This window comes from Panthera pardus, unplaced genomic scaffold, assembly GCF_024362965.1.
Source record: "Panthera pardus isolate Hobbes unplaced genomic scaffold, ASM2436296v1 HiC_scaffold_10, whole genome shotgun sequence".
NCBI classification, from domain to species: Eukaryota; Metazoa; Chordata; class Mammalia; order Carnivora; family Felidae; genus Panthera; species Panthera pardus.
Window position 1 is genome coordinate 32,102,325 of NW_026526655.1, and position 21,878 is coordinate 32,124,202.

The 21,878-nt window shown below is 38.7% G+C and overlaps 1 protein-coding gene across 2 annotated transcripts in view; it reads right to left on the reverse strand.

Annotated features, from left to right (window-relative positions):
- CD28 (CD28 molecule) overlaps nt 1–19,599 on the reverse strand; it is a 29,982-nt gene extending 10,383 nt beyond the window's left edge. Inside the window, exon 1 of one of the 2 annotated variants that reach the window (XM_053905798.1) lies at nt 19,518–19,599. In XM_053905798.1, coding sequence (XP_053761773.1) covers nt 19,518–19,599 — 82 coding nt within the window. Of the gene's footprint in view, nt 1–19,387 lie in introns of both variants that reach the window. The other variant, XM_019446294.2, reaches the window with a different exon arrangement.
- Nucleotides 19,600–21,878: the final 2,279 nt, after the last annotated feature.

A 21,878-nucleotide genomic window follows, 5' to 3' on the forward strand; every position in this document is an offset into this window, starting at 1 on the left:
ACTAAATCACTAAAAGCTTTTCATCACCTATATAGTTCTAAACACTAGTTGTACACCAAGAACTTAAAAAACAAAAACAAAAACCTGTCCAGGTCCCATTTCCAGAAATTCTGATGAAATTTGTCTATGCTGGATGGGAGAAGGGATTTGTATCATCTATTTTCATTTTTTAAAACAACTTATTGGGATACAAGTCATGTACCATAAAGCCACTCTTTTTTTTATAAAAAAAAGTATACAATTATACTTATAAAGTATATTATAATTATACTTTATAATAAAGTATATAATGTATACAATTCAGTGGTTGTGTTTCATTTTGTTTTCTTTGTTTATAGTTGACACACAACGTTACATTAGTTTCAGTTATACAACATAGTGATTCAACGAGTTTATACTTTATGCTATGCTCACTACAAGTGTAGCTATTATCTTGTCACCATACAACCATATTATAATATCATTGACTGTATTCCCTGTGCTGTACCATTTATTCCCATGACTTACTCATTCCACAGTTGGAAGCCATATCTCCCAGTCCCTTTCACCCATTTTGCCCACCACCCCCACCTCCTTTCCCTTTGGCAGTGGTTTTTTTACTATACTCACAAATTATGAATGGATTGCCACAATCTGATTCCAGAATATTGTATTTTTCTTACCCCAAAAAAGAAATCCCATGCTCATTAGCAATGACTCTCCATGCTTCCTTCCCTCTAGCCCCTGGCAATCACTAAACTGTTTTCGATCTCCATGGATGTGCTTATTCTGAGCATTTCACATATATGGAATCATACAATATGTGGCCTTTTTTGTCTGGCTTCTTTCATTTAGCATAATGTTTTCAAGGTTCATCTATGCTGTAAAATGTATCAGAACTTTATTCCTTTTCATGGCCAAATAATATCCTGCTGTATGGATATACCAAATTTTTTTCTATTCATCATTTGCTTTCACCTCTTTGTTATTATGAATAATGCTGCTATGAATGTTCGTGTGCACATTTTTGTGTGGACATGTTTTCAGTTCTCTTGGGTGTATACTAGGAGGGGAATTGCTAGGTCATATGGTTTAACTCTGTTTAACTTTATGAGGAACTGACAAAATATTTTCCAAAGCAACTGCAGTATTTTACATTATCTACCAGCAGTGTATGAGGGCTCTGATTTCTCCACATTCTTGCCAACATTTGTTATTGTTCATCTTTTTTATTATAGCCATTCTAGTGGATATGAAACCATATCTTATTGTGGTTTGATATGCATTTCTCAAATGACTATGACGTTGAGCATTTTTACGTGCTTATTAGCATTTGTATATCCTTTTTAGAGAAATGTTTATTCAGATTATTTGCCTACTTAACTGGGTTGCCTTTTTATTGTTGAATCATCAGAGTTCTTTACATATTTTTGATGCAAGTTCCTTATCAGATATGTGATTTGCAAATATTTTTCCCATTCTATGGATCATCTTTAGTATTGCCATAAAAATTCCCCCCTTTGATTCTAATATTTAGTTAGGGCTGAAAATCACTATCATGTAACAGATTTCTTGAGCTGACAGCATATTAGAATCACCTGAAAATTTAAAAACCCTTGATTCCCAGGCCTGTTCAATCAGAATCTCTGTGTACAGGATCCAAACATCAGTACTTTCAGTTTCTCAGGAGATTCTAATTTTCAGTGGTTACAGAACCTTACAGTTGAAAACTCATTTCTTATCCTCAACTCATAGGCCTCCACGGGCTTTTCCAACCTCATTTCCTCAAACCCAAGCCTCCATTAGCCAGACTATTTAAGTCAACATCTCAGCAACGTACTGTGTGAGCATTACTCTCTCCATACTTTGTTAACTAATTTCATGGCCTAGAATATCTCCCTTCTCAGGTCTCAAAACAATTACTATCTGTATCACTTGGTCAGGTTCTACATTTTGAGCACCTCCTGTTTCATATGCTTCAAGCTTTTGACTTGTGTGTATTTCGTCTAGACTTCTAGTTTCCATGTCTTCTTTGAGCAAGGACAACCTTTTATGTTTCTTTGTATGGTACCATGTGAATAATAGGATCTCATTAAATAATCAATAAGTGAAAGATGGTAATCTGACTGTATCATTGTTATCAGCAGCTAGGTCTGATTACCATCTCACTAAATCCTTATTCAAAATGTGTGTCTCAACAACTGAGCTTCATTTATGATTCATTCAAACACTCCCTAAAAGCACTGAAAAGCACATGTAAGGAATCAAAAAGTTCAACCTGTTATGATAGGGAAATGCAACTTGTGTTTTGTTTTGTTTTATTTTGTTTGGTTTTATACTTTGCTTACTTAGAAAGAATCATTTCTGACCAGAAGAACCAAACCCAGCAAGAAATGCCAGCATCTCCCCTCCTTTTCAAGGAGTACAGGTTAGCTATTGGTATTTCCGCTTACTGAGCCCTCCAGGGGTTGTTTCTCTTACTAATTATTTGGATTCTGTTTTAAGAGACAGTCAAATTCTTCCTGCTCTGCCTTCAAGAGCTGCTATAAGGAAAAAGATGAAAACAGGACTTCTTTGCCAAGGTAATAAAAGGGAGAATAAGCAGATAAACCAAGAGAATCTAGAGAGAAAGCCTGGAAGGTTAGCCACTTTGGCTTCCTTCTCCCAGCACCCACAGTGAGAGAGGAAGGGAGACGGAAGAAGGAAGAGAAGCTCTAGCATTTATACTCCAGTAGTTTGCTTAATATTCTTGTGTAACTCAGAATATGACACCTTCCCAAGATGCACACAGAAGAGAAAATTTCATTTCCCAAAGATGAATAGGGCGCAGTTTCTATCCTTGGGCAGCTTACAGCCTGATGGGAAAGAAAGATACGTAAACAAACGGCTACTTTTAAAATACTGGCACAGTGATCTGCACAGTGTTTCTAGGTGTGACTGGACAACCAGCTCAGGATTTCTGAAAGTGAGTGCTGACCTAAGTGTTGACGTATGCATACACTTATTCAACAAATTTATTAAGTAAAAGCCTAGCTAAGATGAGCCTTTGTGTCAGGGATGGGGTGAAGTAGGAGACTGTGTGGTAGGACATGGGGCATGAAGTAGTGGACTGCAGGGAATATAAGACAAAGAGAGAAAAAGAAGAGTCTAGGCAGAGGAGATAAGGAGGTGAGAAAGAGTATGACAGAGGTAGAGAATTATAGCTACCTCAATTTTGCTGGACCATGACTTATAAAAGACAAGATTGGCAAACAAGTAGAGTTCATAGCTTGGGCTCTCTCTTGCAGGTGACGAGGACCTATTGAAGCATTGTAAGCAGAAAGGTGATTTCATTTTATAAAAAATATGGAGGGGCGCCTGGGTGGCTCAGTCGGTTAAGCGGCCGACTTCGGCTCAGGTCACGATCTCGTGGTCCGTGAGTTCGAGCCCCGCATGGGGCTCTGTGCTGACCACTCAGAGCCTGGAGCCTGTTTCGGATTCTGTGTCTCCCTCTCTCTCTGACCCTCCCCCGTTCATTCTCTGTCTCTCTCTGTCTCAAAAATAAATAAAAAAAATTAATGGAAGGTAAATTTGAAGGGCATAAGTAAGAAAACATGGAGACCATTAGGATACAATCATAGTAGTCTAGGCAAGAGGTGATAAGGGCCTGAACTACAATTACAAAGAAGTGGATGAACTCAAGAAATATTTACAAGTTAAAATTGGCAGAACTCAACCTTTTCTATGAGACGTTGACTTTGTATAACCATGTCCACGCCCAGTTTAGGTGGCCATGTCCACACCTTGATGCCCGGATGAGCTGGGCTTTGCCTGTGTCATAGTGGAGGGGTCATTTAGGGTTGGGCTTGCCCCACTCCCTTTTTCTGGTTTCTTTTCTAATAAAGATGGAACAGTTAAAAAAAAATTGGCAGAACTCAGCATTGGCTTAGATGTGGGGAGTGAGGGAGAAGGGGAGTTAAAAATGATTGTCCTCAGGCCCACAGACCAACCAAGTAAGTAATACTGTTTTGCCTACATCTCTTCTTCACTCATTATGCTCAGAAACTGAGGTAAAGTTTATACATCTGGGCTATGAAAAGACGTTCTTCCAGCCTAAGAGATCACTGCAAAGAAAATGTGAGTTACCTCCAAGGTTCCTGGGAACACAGTTGACTGCCTGGAACTTTGTTCGGTGTTTTCTGTTTTCACAAAGGAGAAGTGGTAGTCTTCCTCTCCTGAAACTGATTTTCCTTCACAAAGCATAATATAGTGATAATATTTTCCTTCTGTTTATCGTGGAGCCTCCAAAGTCAAACCTCAGCATGTTTAAGACTGCTGGGATATCTCCTGAACATATTCTACCTCAGCACTACAAATTGAGAAATTTCTCAGGGAAAAGCAATCCAAGATCCCAGTGTCTTGGCTGGCTGTTACATATTCGGTATTCTCTCGGTTGATGGCACATCCAACAACTGCAAGAGGGAAGGAATAATCCTTTTGTGTGTGACTCCCTGTACCAATACTGTGTCAGGAAAAAGCTTGAAAAATATTGATTACATGGCCATTTGATGAAAGAGACGTCCAATGTATTTGTCAATGTTTACTTTTCTCTGTCTTCCATGTCAACACATAATATTAAAATTAGGTGCTATGCTTCAAGTGGTTTGCCAAATATGTGTGAGCATGTGGCTATGGTTTCTAGCTTAAGGTTCAACCCAAGTTAAGGATTGGCTGACAGAACTTCTTGTTTTCAACATTTATATCCTGATAGCCCTTGGTTCCACCTTGGTTCATGTCAATCATTCAGAGAAGCCTAAGTGTGAAACCATCTCATAGGACTTCAAAATCTACACCTGCTTTAAAGAGACACTCAATGAAGGAAATTCACTTTTGGTGGTAGAAAAAGATAACCAATTCCTCTAAGTGATATTGAATATATGTGATCATTATAACTTACAGTAGACACCTTAATTCTGATTCCTCTTATTTTTTCTTAAAATGGAGCACTGTAAAAATCCACACCCCTTACTCTAGGGGAGTGGGGCAATAACATGGATAAGTCATAGCAACCAATAACGGAAACAACAAATGACATTGGACTTTGATACGTATTTCGGTTCTCTGAGTTTCAGGGAATCCACACAGTACTTCAAATAATTTAAGAACGCATTGTAAAATTTAAGAACATACCTAGACTCACAAAAAAACTAGAGAAATATCTAGCTTCCCCATACTAACATTTATTTGATTCCTTTTTGCTCTTTAGTTCATGCTAGGAGTGAAAAACATCCTTCTCAGGTTAATTTGGTCTTAGCAGACCAAGCCTTTCCCTGTGGATATTTGGTTTCCTTCTTGCGAGTGCTTAGGCAAGGTCCACCTAGGTCAAACCTACTACATTAAAAGAAAAATACTGTAAATTCAACAATTGTATTTGCTTCTGGTTTCAAAAGATTCGCTTGACTGACATTTCTCTAACTGAATTGACAAGTTGTTTTGATGATGAATTTAGTGCTTTGCTTTCAAAGCCTTTCCTAGCAGCTAAATCAGCTAAAGGTGTGGGGACAGGAAGCTATAACCTCAAACCTCTCTCCCTCACAACTCCTCCTTAACAACAGGCAACATGAAGAATAAGATTGGAGGCGAAAATGTACTTATCTGTTCCTTATAAGCAAGGCAGTGAGAACTAAAAGATTTCCCATAGATAATCTGTGAATCTTGTGATACAGTTGACTTTTGGAAAATTGGAAGTTACATGTGCTTCCATGAGAACTGGTTACAAAAAAACAAAACAAAAGCAAAAACAAAAAACTTTCCCTTTTTCCCTATTTTAAATGGGTCAATTACTACATTAATAGCTGTCAACTCTTTGCACAGGTGAACCGGATAACCATCTCTAAGGTGTGGTTCTAAGCACCAGAGAAGGAACCCTGACCCTGGAAGGACCCTTCTCACCAGCTCAGTTAATGCTTAGATTTCAAAAGAAGATGAATCCTAAAATGCCATGTAGGGAATATATTGACTTCAATTAGTAATTGTGGCCTACAGTCATAGGACTACAAAATGCTTTTTCCTATTTTATCTCATATGAACTCCATATAAACCTCTGAAGTAAACATATAGGACAGCCATTTTTATGCCCATTTTATAGATAGGGAAACTGAGGTTAAAGAGGCCAAATAAGTTGCCCAAGTTTTAGGACAAGTGACCTTAAGGACGTGGCTCATGCTTCATGACTTGTAATGTATTGTTCTTTTCCCTCTGGGTTGCATTGTGTAAAATTTTCAACACAATTTCGGTGAGTGATCCTAGATCATCTGAAAGCAGGACTGGATAGTTGGATGGTACTAGAAGTGAGAATTAGGGAGGAAAACACAATTGAGTAGGGGAATAAATGGAGTGAGATCAAGATAAAACCAAATTAAATTCAATTTTCTCCACCATTTTGCTGGAGTACCATCATGCAAAAAGTGCTCAGCTGGAAGGAATGTTGGAAATAATCCAAGCCAACCCTTTATTTTATAGAAGAGATAACTGAAAATGAAAAAAGTAAGTGACTTTTTAAACAAGGTCACACAAATAGTGGAACAGCTAAGATTATTTATTTACGTTTCTAGAAATAATGCTTTAAATCATGAATGAATAGAAAACTAACTTTGTGCATTCAGCAGATTCACGTGATTTCTGGTGATTCATGGTCATATTTAGAAAAAATGTGTTTGGTTTTTTGGGTTTTTTTTTAAGGTTTATTCTTTTTTCAGAGACAGAGACAAACCATGAGTGGAGAAGGGGCAAAAAGAAAGGGAAACACAGAATCCAAAGCAGGCTCCAGACTTACCTGTCAACACAGAGCCCTAATGGAAGCTCAAACTCACAGACTGTGAGATCATGACCTGAGCTGAAGCCAGGCACTTAACTGACTGAGTCATCCAGGCACCCGTAGAAAAAGTGTGTTTTCAAACTTTCTTTACCTGTAATGCACTTGCACAAAACACTTTGAACATGAACATTAGTTGAAACATAGTCACTTTTCATTCAAACCTCACTGGGAAAATTCTTCAGGACACCTGTGAATTACATATATGTATCATGTTTAATTTATGATATGCCATCTTTCCTTTTCCTTATCATAGCACCACAGAGAAACAGAATAGCACCTAGGGCTAGTGAACTAGAGAATAGAGTAGACAGCACTCAAGACTGGTATTTGCATTGAGACGTTAAGGAAGCAGTAGGTAGAAATATAATACATCTTTAATTGACAATGTGATTTTCTTTCAGAACCTCTCAAGAACTTTATTGGATTCCATCTCTGCACATCACAATCAGAGGTTTTTTGGGTTTTTTTTTTTTTTTTTTTTTTTTTGCAGCTTAAAAATCAGATCGTAAGATCCTAATCACGTCGTTTCCTTTTTTAAAATTCTGACTGAACAGAATTTAACGTGTCAGGCAGGAACCCAAGAAAATGAAAGCTTTCTATTTTCAACTATCTTGCTCTGTGGTGTTTGCGAACGCAGTATGAAGGTGACGCTGATTTCCTTGGGGTATGGCACCTCCCTCCCGACCACAGAGCTGGTGAAGTTACTGTAACTTTCCTCTGAGTATATTTCCTCTTCAGGCCTAGGATACTCTTTAACACGTGGCCATCTGACCACTTGCTCCATTTTAGGCTCCATTAAGGGCAGGCTTGCTCACAGGCCAATCCAGTGTTTGCTCAGGGAACTGTAAGACAAACTGTGCTTTCTGGGAGGAAAGTGGCTCTTTCCTCTGTCTGGTGGCTTTGCCTCATACAAATGTGAGAAAGAGGACTACAAAACACTTGTCAGAATTTTGCCATCTTCTTTGAGCTAAAAACAAAGCTAGGAATGACCTAGCATACCTTGAATGGCTCCAGACTCTCTGAAATTCATGTTAAAATGAAAACAAAAATACACATTACATTTTCAAAATCACATTGTGGTTGTTCCATCTAGTTTTCTAATGACTGTTGTCTTGAAAGTTTCCCCATTTTCCCAAGGAATAAAGATCTAAGGAAAGCTCCTCCAAAAAAAGAGCTTTGAAAAAGCATGTTGTATTTTCAAAGCCAGCCATATGTATGTATGTGTGTGTGTATATATATATATATATATATATATAGAGAGAGAGAGAGAGAGAGAGAGAGAGAGAGTCTCATTCAGGATCCCTGCGGAAAACAAATGGCACGATCAAAATTGGGCAATAGGAGGAAGGCTTATTTATAAAAGGACTGTTGTCAAAAGTGTGGAACCACAAGGCAAATGCTAGAAACTGGTTCACGGCAGCAATTATGACCACCCTTAGGTCTAAAAGGGCATGGACAGGGTAAGCCTACCAGAACCAGAAGGAAAGAGAATCATGAAGAGGAGGCCACCATGACAGACGCAATGACTTTTTTCAGAGAAACCGGCCACGGGACCAGCCCTGCCCAAGACTGTGTGTGTACAACCATCAGTTCTGTCAAGCATATTTACTCGTATCAAAAGGATGATTTGTATACAAAATCCAGATTCCTTAGTTCAAACAAGTACAATGATTACAGGTAGCAATAAAAATAGAAATAGAAACCTAATTAATAAATTTACTCAACAAGCTGCTGTTAACCAGCACCAATCTAAGCTTCATGTTTCACCCTCATCTTTTTATACACAGGCTGGACACTCTAGCATAGAGGACATTTGTTCTTGTCCTTTTAAAAAACTATTGTGCTCCATGCAATTGTCGGAAAGTAACTCAGAGGTCAAATAGTTCAGTAGCAAAAAGTCCCATCTGAGCACCTAGTCATTAATTCTGAAGAGAGAAAAATTATCAAAACGATCAATGAGTACTTTCTGAAAAGAAATTTCAATGTGTCAGAAAATTGTTCTTTGGTATTCTGACTTCTGCCATGACAAAGTCATGCATTTATTCAGCAAATAAGTAATAGAACAAAATGTCCTAGGTTCCTGGGAGATGTAAAAGACTCAGCCTCTTTCTTCTAGGTGAAATCCTAAGGCAAATGCGCAATTAGCTATACTCCAAAGCCACGTACGGTGCAGGAGCCCTGTCATGGACAGTCGCGTGAAAAAGGCCTTATTTCCAGATGAGATGATTCTGGAGGCTTCTGTGCAGACAGACTGACCTTTAGCCGGGCCATGAAGTCTGGGGCAAATTTAGACAGACTAAGATCAAGGGAATGACTTTTAGCATAAAGGTTCATTGGTGACCAGCAGCGCATTCCTTTTACATAAAGGGGAAATAGGTAAAGATGGCTGATAGCAATCATAGAGAGGTTTCAATGCCAAGAAAAGACACCTGGATTTTATTAGAAAGGCAACGGGAGGTATTGAAGACAGCTGAGTTGAGAACGGTGTGGTAAGTGCTGCCGTGCGGGGTGCACTAGCTGGAGGAGGGTGGAGGGGAGGCAGAGACCAATCAGGAGGCTGTTGCAGTAGCTCTGATGTGAGCTCGTAGGGCCAGAGCTGAGGAGGGGGCTGGGATGGAAAGGACGGACGGACGTGGAGTTGGTGCTTGGTCGTGCTCACTGACGGTGAACAAGAATCAGAAACGACACAGAGTTTGTGGGGAGGGGGAGGGTGGCAGTGGAGGCATTGTTAACAAAATTTGGTAAGTGAAGAGCGGAAATTTGTTTGGAAAAAAAAAGCCGTAGGGTTCAGTTTTAGATACACTGGGTTTGAGAGGTGGGTAAGGCATCCTGAAGGAAAGGTCCAGGAATCAGATGTGCCGGACCAGAGCTCAAGAAAGTCGGAGATAAACACATACATCAGGATGTCCTCTGTATGAAGATAACAGCTAATGTTAAGGCTGCCGAAAGCCATTGCCTGCACTGTCGTAGCCATCCCTATCATCCATCCCCATTCGGACGCTGCCCGGGAGTGCAGAGTGTGAGCGCTCCAGGACTGAAGCTCCCTAAGCACAAAGTGACGGAAATGAGTGTGATGTGACCCAGCCCTACAATTCAGAAGTCCTCAATTGTCCTCTCAGCTCCAAATGCTACAAGGAAAATCTAAGAGGCCAACCAGGAAGAGCACCTTAACTTATACACACACTGCCAGACCACTCCCAAATATCCAGTTTTATTACCCTAGTAGTAATTACCTACTACTACTACTACAGTAGTTACCTATAGTCCAAATGGTAGGTAACCAGTACTTCACAGCTTTCTACATAAACAGTATGATGATAATTCAATCTTACATCTCCAAAGAGCCTCCTCGAGGCCACCTTGGCACATACACAATCTTCTAGGCAAATGTCATGACCTGGAAGTTTGAAAATAATTACTAAGTTGAACCTTAACATTACACAGGAAGGTGGAAGAGAGGGAGCAAAGACCAAGTCCTGCCATAATTTCTAAGCATCTTAGTACTTAATGTCCTGGCTTGCAGTCTCTCCAAGCAATTTCAGAGATGTCTGCTCTGCAATTCTTTGTATTTTCTCTAGAGCATCCACAAAGGGGCGGGTGGCTGAGTTGCCTCATGAGAGCAGATAAAAGCCAGCATTTTTATTCCATGTAAGAAGCATTTTTAAGCCAGAAATAGACCTGAGATGTCTTCAAATCCAACCTCCTCACATATCAGACAAGGAAATGAGGGCCTAGAAAAGTTTTGTCACAATTCAACAGACTAAAACTTCTAATCACATCCCCTTTCCTTGAGAAATCAGTGACTTTAGCTTTTAAGTTTGGGGAAAATAAGGGGGGAGGGGGGTTGTAGAATAACAGACATGTCCTCCACAAAGCCAAGGGCAAGAAGCTACATCCTTGTTCTGAAAAACACATGGAGATTCTGAGATTAACTTCCCTGACTGGAAATTGGAGCCCTGCCCATGATGTTGGGCAAGATTGTTCTGAACCTTGTGACCCTCTTATCTCAGGCATGAGCTGAGGCCAAGTCTAGCCATATTGTTCATTTTTGAAGGTTCAAGCAAATTTAAAATACAAATGGGCTAAGCCTTCAAAGTCAAGGTATGTATTATCCAGTAGCTCTTGTTGATATAGGTTTAACACCAAGGTCTGTTCTGAAAGAATTATGTATATATATATATATATATATATATATATATATACACACACACACACATATATGTATATATATACACACACACACACACACACACATATTTAATAAAAGTTTTTAATGTCAGGTATGCCAGCATGGAATCATCCATCTACCCTAGCTCCATACTAACATACATATCTCTGCCCCTATAAATCTCTTCTTTTCTTCCTCATTCCTCTTAGACATTTATCCTCCTTTCTCTAATACTCCCATCCTCTGTGCCCCAAATCTCCCTCCCCATCTCCTGGAGAAAACTGCTTCCATTCTCCTTTATTTTTCTCCCTCTTCCTCTTTTATTTCCCAATGGTCTTCTTTCCCCTCCACCCCTTCAACACTGCACATTCACTTATTCACTCCCTCCCTCAAGAACAGCATTTGGCTTCTTCCACAGGTCAAACGTAATGAAGTCATTCAGTTTGCAAACATTTATTACATACCTACCATATATGAAAAAATGGTAGACATTATAGGTGATATAAGCTCCCAATTGTCTCTAATCTAGCAATTTCCTCTCTTTCCACTATCTCTATTTTGTTCCCCTCCACTTTTTCTTGACCTTTTGAAGTGTTACCTCGCTTCCCCACCATTCTGTCTAAGCTCCAAAATTCCAACTGGCCTCCTTTGAGCCAAAACCAATACCTCACCAAGTCACTATTCACTTCTCCCCTTATACAATTAATGCTATTAAGCACTATCTCTTTTTGAAATTCTTTCCTCCTTTGGCTTTAGTGGTGTTCTATCGAGCCTTATTCTTATTTCTCCAAATACATTCTATGTCTCCTTCACTGGCTTGTCATCTTTGTTAGCCAACTCCTAACCAGAGCTGTTTTCCAGGTAAGATTCAACTCTGCTTTTCTATAGTTATACTCTCTCCTTTCTTTTTTTTTTTTTTATTTTTTATTTATTTTTAATTTTTTTTTTTAACGTTTATTTATTTTTGAGACAGAGAGAGACAGAGCATGAACAGGGGAGGGGCAGAGAGACAGGGAGACACAGAATCGGAAGCAGGCTCCAGGCTCTGAGCTGTCAGCACAGAGCCCGATGCGGGGCTTGAACTCACGGACGGTGAGATCATGACCTGAGCCGAAGTCGGACGCTTAACCGACCAAGCCACCCAGGCGCCCCGCTCTCTCCTTTCTAGTGGCCATCCATTCTCATGACATCAGCTTTACTCCAAAGATGAGGATTCCTAGATGTTTTCTTCTTACCCAACTCCCATAGCTTCAGGTTTGTACTGGACACTTTTCTGCCATCTCAGGCCCTTACTTCAAACTCAGTGTGTCTAAAACTAAACACAATTTGGCTCCCAAACTCAGCTGCACAGCAACACCTTCATCTCAGGTGGTGATACCACCATTCCCCTGTTAAGCCAAAAACCTTGGCATCATTCTTAATCCCTCCCTCTCTTTCAGGCACTAAATCCTGGAATTTCTACTTTTCAGTCATTTCGCAGAATAGTTGTTTCTTTCTGTTCCCACCTTTGCTACCCAAATTCTAGTCTACCCCTTCTCCTGGCAAAGTGCAGAGTGTTACAACATGATCTCCTTACCATTAATCTCTAGGCATTCTAGACCATCCTGCTTCCAAAAACTTTCCAGCTGCTTCAGAAGGCCTTGAAAATGAAGTCTGAACTTGGGTTATCAGTATTCAATCCTTGGTTTGACCTGATTCTACCCTAACTTTTCAAGCCTCCACACATTCAGACTGGCCCTTTGTTCCAAGAACACGGAACAGTATGCCTTGTTTAATTTCTTTATTTGTATTGCTTCTCCCTCCTGAAGTAACATGGGATTGGTAAGAATATGAAGCCTGGAGCAAGAGTGTCTGGATTTACTCACTTATTAGCTGTGTGAGCACAGGCAAGTCACTCTATTTGCTCCATGCTTCAGTGTCCCCATCTTATAGATAAGATAATCATAGTAATTGTTCCAAAGGATTTCAGGGAAGAATAAGTGATCTAATATAGGGAAAACCGGGTAGAGCAGTGTCTGGCACATTATAAGTGCTAAATAAGTGTTAGCTAGCAATTATTATTAATAACATCATCCATTCAAATCCTATTTTTTAATATCCACTTCAATTCCCACCTCTCCATAAATGCTTATATTCTGCATTAATCTTACTAGCAGATTTATGTTATCCTTCTTCATTTTAGTAGTAACTCATTCATTTCCTTCTTCAGGTATTTGTTGAACACCTATAATGCTTCCAGCACTGTGCTGAAATAAGTTATAACTTCAGTGTGTTGTTAAGTTATCAGGATGAATAAGACATGATTCTTCCTGCAAAGAGCTCACAGTCTAGGGGAAAAAAACAGACAAAAAGATGTATAAATGCATAATAACAATTTTGGGAAACCTGAGAAGGAAAGAAGTCCCTCACTTTGCCATTTAGGGTCTCAGAGAAGGCTTCTTCAGGTGAGAGGTGTAAGGGACACTTCAGATTACAAGAATAATATATGCAAAATCATTAAGGCACCAAACAGCATGAGGAAGTTGCACCGAGTTAGTTATCTGTTTCCAGCTGCCATATCCTGTCATGTATAGTCTTCTCAACTGGATCATAAAGTCAGAGAGAACTTGGTTAATTACACAAGCAGCTCTTGTGTGCTAAGTAAGTCTTTATAGTGCTTTTCCTCTTTTTATATTCCTTCAGACTCCAACAGAGATTAAAAAAATAACAGAGGTTTACTAAATATTTGTTAGATTGAGTTACATTCCCATTGGGACTCTTCTTACAAGTCCATAACACAGGCTGGATGCCCAAGGAGAACTTCCTCAAAGGAGGTGAATCTTGCACTATATTCTAAAGTGAAAGATGAGTAGGATTTGGATGGATGGAAAGAGAGAGAGAGAGTTCCAGGAGGGATGCAGCATCAGAAAGGGCATAAACACAGAGTTCAGGTAGGTGCGACTATGAAGAAAGCTGCAATATTGGGTTTGAGGATCCTATATTAGGGAATGAAAGAAAGTAGATTGGATAAGTGAGATGGATCCAGTCTAAGATCATCCAAAAATGCCAGGACATGTTGCAAAGTCACCTTTCTATGAGCATCATCTAGGAACCATCAACACAACTTGCTTTTCTATAGCTGGAGAGATGTCCAAGTTCTTGCCCATCTCTAAGTATCTGTGGTTGAATCCACCACTTGCATGGAGAATTCTGTTTGTAACTGTTTGGCATAAAATAAATTACTGTGAACAGAAAATTATTCTCAATGATACTAAATTGAAAGAAAAAAATTCTAGAAAGATTTCACAATTCTCATTTGTACTTCATTGAAACTCAAACTGGATTTTTATATCAGTCACAGAACCTAGAATAGCACATAGAAGATACTAATAAATACCTATAGAATGAGTACATGAATGAAGACCTGTCTTGCTAAAGCACAAGAAAAAGCAGGCACTTTACAGAACAGAAACCTAGTAACAGCCTGGTTTTAGTCCTCCCAGGAGCTCCAACGTGAAAGGAAACAGTCTTCTTATACATGCCCATTCTCTCCCAGTTTCTATGGGACAGAGTCTGTGGATCAGAAACGGAACCCTCCTGGACCCGATGTTCCTAAAGCTGGTCTTAAATTGTGTACCCTCTTTTTTAGTAGTGTTCAATATCAAAGAAAGTCATCACATCACATGAAAGCTGCAGATCTAGCGACAGTGATATTCTGCCACTTCAGCATCTGACAAGTGTTCTTAATTAAACAATGAAGACTACAACCTCTACCATCTCAGCAAATAAAAACAACAAAAAAAGAAAGAAAAGAAAAGAAAAGAAAAGACCCACCCACCTCAGTTCCTAACAAGGGAATCTATGTCACTGTTAAAATGCAAGATATGTCAATAATTCAGATTCTTGTGTGAATGAGTGGGTGAACAGGAATTCCTGCTATAATCAATACATTACATGGTGAATCATGAGCCACAAAGTTGACTTAGATACTGCAGAAAAGGGGTCCTGATTAGATCAGAGGTCAGAGTGAATTATGAGTGGGTGACATTTATGACACCATCAGGAACCATTAACCCAGTTACCTTGACAGCTGAAGTCCCACAGATAATGAAGATGATGACAAATGAACAAGATGACGGTAATGGCGATGCACAGATAAAGTTGCAGCTCATAGTTAAGAAATTCTCCACCACAGTGCAGGTTTCCATCCAGCAATGAAAATATAAACACACGTAACATGTATGGTGACACACAGACTAAATCAAGATGCCTATGACGTGAGTATTGAAATACTAGGCCAAAGAAGTCTAAACTCTCTTTTTCACATCCTCTAACAAGTGACCAACGAGCCCTTGACTCCATCCAGTGTTCCTCTCTTCTAATGTTCAGAATCATCAAAATGAGAGTGGCAAGCAAGAAGTTTGACCCCTACTTTGCAATCACTTCTCCCTGGGGCCTGGATTGCCTTCTCTCCGGCTTCACGGACCAATTCTTATGCAACGATTCTCAGACTGAAAGCTCTGGGTACCTTTTTTTTTCTTTTTTTTATGACAACACCATGTTAAGACCAAAAGAGTCAAGAAATGACCATAAAAGAGACATAGATTCCTAAACACGTCTTCAAAAACCAGAGACCCCTTCAGTTAGTCACAAAACCACCCAGATGTCATTTTTTCCAAGAGTTCAGCTAAACCATCTACTAAGGAGAAAAGTACCAGCCTCTATGAAGTTACATAAGTAACAAATTTCTTGAAGAAAAAGGCAAGCAAAACTTTAACCAAGATGAAAGGGAAAAATGAAAGGTTTTATCCTTTTAAGTGACCTGCTGTAAAATAACTGCTTTGAAAGATTGCCCGCCCTCCAATTTGTAGATGAGAAAGTTTGCAATCATGTATCCTTATCAATGCCCGTACTAGTTAATAAAGAGCTATTGTTTTAGAGATGATAAACCACAATGGAATTGTCTTCTAGGATATTGGTGGCATAAAAATTTTCATTTTGTAAACGTCAGCACACTGCATACAGGAACTACTTGGAGGAAAATAACCACATGTTGTAAAAGCTGAATGGTAATCGTGTGGCATTTCTCCACTCAGGAAAATAAAATGAAGACATTAAAAGGGAAGACAGTCTAAGTCTAAAGAAGAGAGAGCAAGATCCCCACCTCCCATCCATAAAAAGGGTTTTAATGTGAGAGCTTCAGAGTTACAATCACAGATCAATTTCTCTTTCTAATCAGTCTGTGAAAATGACTCATTCTATTCCTTGGTATTGATATATTGATATTGATTTTATGGTCCTTGCTATAAAAGTCCTGTCTGGATGGTTGTCTTTAAAAAAATAAAAAGTAATAATCCTATCGTATGTGTGGGAGTAGAGTAAAATAAATTCTTAAGCAATGTCTGTACATTTGAAATGTCCATCAAATTTACTTGAGATGACAAAACACCCAGTAGATTCTTTAACAGTCAGAAAAACGGGCTACAGTATAGTGGATGTCATGAGATACAGCAATCTGCCGATTATATAGCATTTTCAATGCTCATCTCTCTATCTTATCTTTCCTAAGCCCAGCCTCACAGCAACACTTTCCTGTGAGAGGTCAATTACTTCTTGTGGACAACGACCTCAGAGGGGTCATTTGCTGAACTAAAAATGAAGTCTTTAATTACCTTGCTTCACTGATGATTTTTTTTTTAAATCATCTTCCTCCTGCCTTCTATGCCTCTCTCATAAAAAGAAGTGCCAAGGGAAATGCAAAAGCATTGGGGAAATCCACTGTGTTCAAACTGGACATTTGGACAGTTTATTTGTGGAGGTTTGGGGAAAGATGAAAAGAAATCCTCAGATAGAAAAATAAATGGTGTTTTCCTGATTTTTATCTTCATGCTGGATGATTAGCCTTGGTGAAAAATAACCAATACTGGCTGAAAAATCTATGATCAATGCCATCTACGATATGCACATTCCTTCTACCATCAACCACAACTTGGTTCCCTTTCAAGGACTGCAATTCTAAGTTGGACTCTATTTGAAAGTCCAACAAAATCCTCTCAATTTGTAGATCTCAACTGCACAGTTGCCCAAATCTGGTAGGAAACATGTAACTTTCTTAAAGGATTTGTCTAAGTTAAGGTTTCCTCATGCTTCCTAAATTATATATTTTTTTAAGTTAGCTGTAAAGATCTTTCTACAGTGTCATTAAAATCATGAAGAATCAGGTTAGGTTTAACCTTCATAGAATAAACATTTTAAGCTATGCTGTGAGCCAGTGAGTTCAAATTTTTTAAATAGTGGAAAAGAACAGTTCTACACACACACACACACACACACACACACACACACACACGCTTCAACACAGACATACCAGTAATCTCTCTCAATCCTAGGGAGGACAGTTACAGTGTGACAAGAGAATTATTTTATCTATAATTTCTTTATGGAAGGCAAATACAGAGAGGCAAAAAGCATATGGCAGGTTTTGAATCATTGATTAGAATGGATCATGCATCTTTTTATGTTGTAGTTATTTTTTCTCATAAGTTTTCTTACTGGAAGAAGCATTTCAAAGCATTTCTACCCCTACTTCATTAGACGGCCACTCAGTATCAAATCTTAAAAGTCATTATGGGGGTGAGTTGGCATCTGAAATGCAGATATATCTCCAAGTAGAAAACAGAGGTCCCACATGTGTATATCCTTAATGACAGTTTTAGCTACTCCTCTTTCAATAAATGTTCTAAAGGAAAAATATAAAGCTTTGCATCTTACAAAAAAATATCTTCAAAAGAGATTCAGTGAGTTGATGACAGATGGTTGTCCACAAAGCACATCAGGAGAGTATTTTGTGTACAAATACTTGAATAGTTTCGGTGAGAATGAGGCTTGTCTTTCCTTTCTGTCTATCCTTGACTGTGTAACAAATTGAGAAATTTTAAATATCTTTAAAAAATAAATTTTAAAGATCCCTTAAAAATAGTTTAAAGAGCTTTTTCTAAAAGAAATTTTTTAAATTCTTTTAAAATATATTTGGTAGTTTTAAATGCTTGGCACCAGATACTAGGGCATAACCTAGCTCATCACCAGCTTATGTCTTTCATTGTATCGGCACGTTTTATAAATACACACAGTTTGTAAATGTGCTCACTGGCACAAAAGGCAATGGAATAGATGGGTGTATATGTAACTATTTCACTTGTGCAGGTTGGGAAATTATACCCTTTGGAGTTCATGCACATGATGTTAAGAACAACATCAAATAATGCAGTCTCCACACCACCAAAATAAATGAGAAAGAACATTGAAGATACTGGCTAGTCAACATACCTTAAAGGAAAAATAATTATCCTATTTAGATGTGCTCACTAATCAGTACAAATCCTGAGCCAAGCGGGACATTTTTCAAATTCTGAGAACGATTCGAATACCCGTCCCCAGCCCACCAAAGCAACAAGCTCTTTCTGTTTGGAATTGTGATTTTCAAAGATAATTTAACCCTGGATATATCTGGAGCTATGAAATCGTAAACCACATCACATCAGGCAGAATAGTATAATCGTCAAGAGCTGAAGAGTCAGATTAAGGTGGTTCAGACCCTGAACCAACAACTCATATCTGTATATACTCGGACAAATTAACATCCCTACCCCTTGATCTCTTCATCTGAAAAGGAGTTCCATTATAATAGCACTAAGTGTATCATCTTCATCATCACCATTGGGAATTTAAAGGATTTTAATCTAAGGTAACAGATTTCAGCCAATTGTAAAAGAAACTAATTCTCCATTAGCATTTGGATTTTGGATTGTGCCACCTTCTGCAATGACGCCAGAATTCATTCTGACACACTGAATTCAATTTGAGTAGACATAGGAACTACGACTAACATTCATCTTGCAAGCCAAGCACTGACTGTGCTAAGCATTTCACACAGATTTTTTTCATTTTATCCCCACAGTGACCTTGAGATGAGGTTACTAGTATCCCCATTTTATAGACATGAAAACTGAGACTCATACAGTTTACATACTAGCCTAAGCTCAGCTAGTAAGAAATGGATCTGTGATATGAACCCTAGTGGTCTAAATCCAGAGCTTTCAGAACCAACCCTCTTATAGTAATTGTCTTAATTTTTTTCAAAGCATAATTTTTAGAGCTCCCTGAAACATTGTCAACTACTAGCTAAATAAATCTTACTTAATTCCAAAGAATGTTTCTTAAAATATCATACTGTAGACTGAGAATCAATGAGTTCCTAAATAACAGGTTGCCATATTAGAGCAAAACTACATTTCAAATAGTTGAAAAACTACATTTCATAAGTTGTCTGAAATTTAAGATGAGCCAAGCCAATCGAAAACTTCAAAAGAAAAACTGAAAGGAGGAAAGAAATCAAAATTCTTTACCTGTTACTTGAATTGAGGGGAAGAAGTTGAGAGCCAGAAGCAGCCTGAGGATCATTGTGCTAACGGTGGGCCAGGGCTCCAGCCCCTCCTCCCCGAGGAGCCCAAAGTGTGAGGGCAGCTGAAGATGCACCTGCCAGAGTCTGAGTGTCTCCGTCATCCACAGCCACCACCAACTCAGGGCACATGATCAAGGGACTTAAACCACAAGGCATCATGACTGCAACATTTCACACAGGATATTACATTGTTTTGATGACTTTAGACTTTTCCTCTTCTTTTAAAGACAAGCTTTTCTTGTCATTGAAAAAGAATGTCAGTTACTCTATGATGGGCTGATGAGAATTATTTTCTGTACACAGGTATCAGAGCTTGTGGAATAGGTGCTTGAAATCCACCAAGAATTGAAAGGAAGACAAACAAAGTATTCTCAAAAGAGGAAGAGAACCAACCACAGCAGAGAGATTTTTTTATAGCATGAGTAGAGGTTGTGTCCAAAAGACAACAACAATAATTACAGGGTTTGGGAAACATCCCTATCAGTGTTGGGAGGAGTTATAAATATTAGGAATTGAACTTTTGTGTTAGACATAGGTAGCTCTATGGAGCATTCAGCACACAAGCCTTAGTTTATACCAAGCCTCCCCCAACTCCCTTCCAGGAACTTTGAGGAACACACCCCACACGCAGGTGCCAGCCCAGTGAATATCTGGAAAGGGTTCCCTGAGCAGTGGGGAAGTCAAAAAGTTTCACATATGACATTAGTGTAACCAAAAGCCCCTTTGTATCTCCCTAGGTTCCTCAAGGAACCATTCAAGGTTAAGTAAGAGGCATGAACACAGGCTCTCTAGAAGGCTCCCCAAGACCAGTCACCATGCTTTCACAACCCTCTGCTGCTGGCCAGGCCTTCTGCATATACGGCCAGCCCACTGGTGGAGCCAACACTGCTCTCCTCATCTGGCCATCCAGGTCAAGATCTTGCACTCACTGGCTTTCTCAAGACCTTTCTCATAATTTTTCTCCTCCTTTCCTGATAATCTAAGCTTTATATGACTACCCTAATTTGGGGTGTTATGTATTTTTTTAAGATAACCTGTCCTGCTTTTTATTCTGACTGTGAAAGGACATATTTCATATATAAAATTTATTAAAAGATTCATTTTACCTTTTTAATTATTAAAAATAATTATTAAAACAAAACTCATCCATAATCTTACCACCCTGATATAAACACTGTTAATATTCTGGTCCACTGCCTTCCATAGGTTTTTCTATTAAGAGTTTTGTTTTATGTATTTAATATTATGTTTTATTTATATTTTCAACAGATATATACTATTATCTGTTATACCGTAATCATTTTCCCATGACATGTAAGCATTCTTTATAAACATCATTTTTAATTGAGATATAATATCCTGTCCTATAATTATATCATAAATTATTTAAAAATCCCTTAACGTTCAGGATGCCTGGGTGGCTCCGTCGGTTAAGTGTCCAACTTCTGCTCAGGTCATGATCTCACCGTTCGTGGGTTCAAGCCCTGCATCAGGCTCTGTGCTGACAGCTCAGGGCCTGGAGCCTGCTTCAGATTCTGTGTCTCCTTCTTTCTCTGCCCCTCCCCTGCTCAGGCTCTGTCTCTTTCAGTCTCTCAAAAATAAATGAACATTAAAAAAAATCCCTTAATGTTCTTACCAACTTTTTGCTATTTTGAAATGCTACTGTGAACATCTTTGATGATTTAGCTACAAGTGGAAAAAGTCTTCATGTCTCTTCCTCCTCATCTGGTAAATGACAGATCAAAAGTATTTTGTCTCTGGACAGACCCTCTTTGTCCTCATTTCAATTTTCTCACAAACAGATCTTGGTGACCCTTTTGTACTGACATATTTCTCTGCACTTTGGAGCAATTTGGCAGTGGTTCACTTACACTTCTGAACTAAAAGTAAATGAGGAAGTCATGTCCCCAGTCCTGGAGAAAATTCACTTCCAGAATTTGACCCAGTATTCCTGGCTCTGACCCTCTAGATCTTACCTAGGGCCTGATGTCTTTCCAGGAGCAGTGATAGAAGGCAAGGTACCCTTCTCTAAAAGATAACCCCTATTCTGGAGCCACCAGACTACACAGATCTAGAATTTGAGGCTCTGAAACTCATTACCAGGGTTAAAAATATGTATAGTAGAAACGAAGACCACCCAAACTTTCCAATGACTGATAACAAAGGCTAAGATGTGAGTTAATAACTATCTTCAAGTATACCAAGGATGACGGTATAGCATCTAGTTAATATTGTATCTACGGTAGTGTTTAATAGAATCAAATTAAGTAGAAAGAAATAGTGCAGTTATCTGGTCTAATGCCTTTATCTTGCAAAGGAGACTAAAGCCCAGAGAGGATAGATGAATTAATCAAGTAATTAAATGTACTTGATTTTATTACTTGACCAACTTTATTTGGTTTTCATTCTTTAGAATAAAAAGAAACACAAACTTT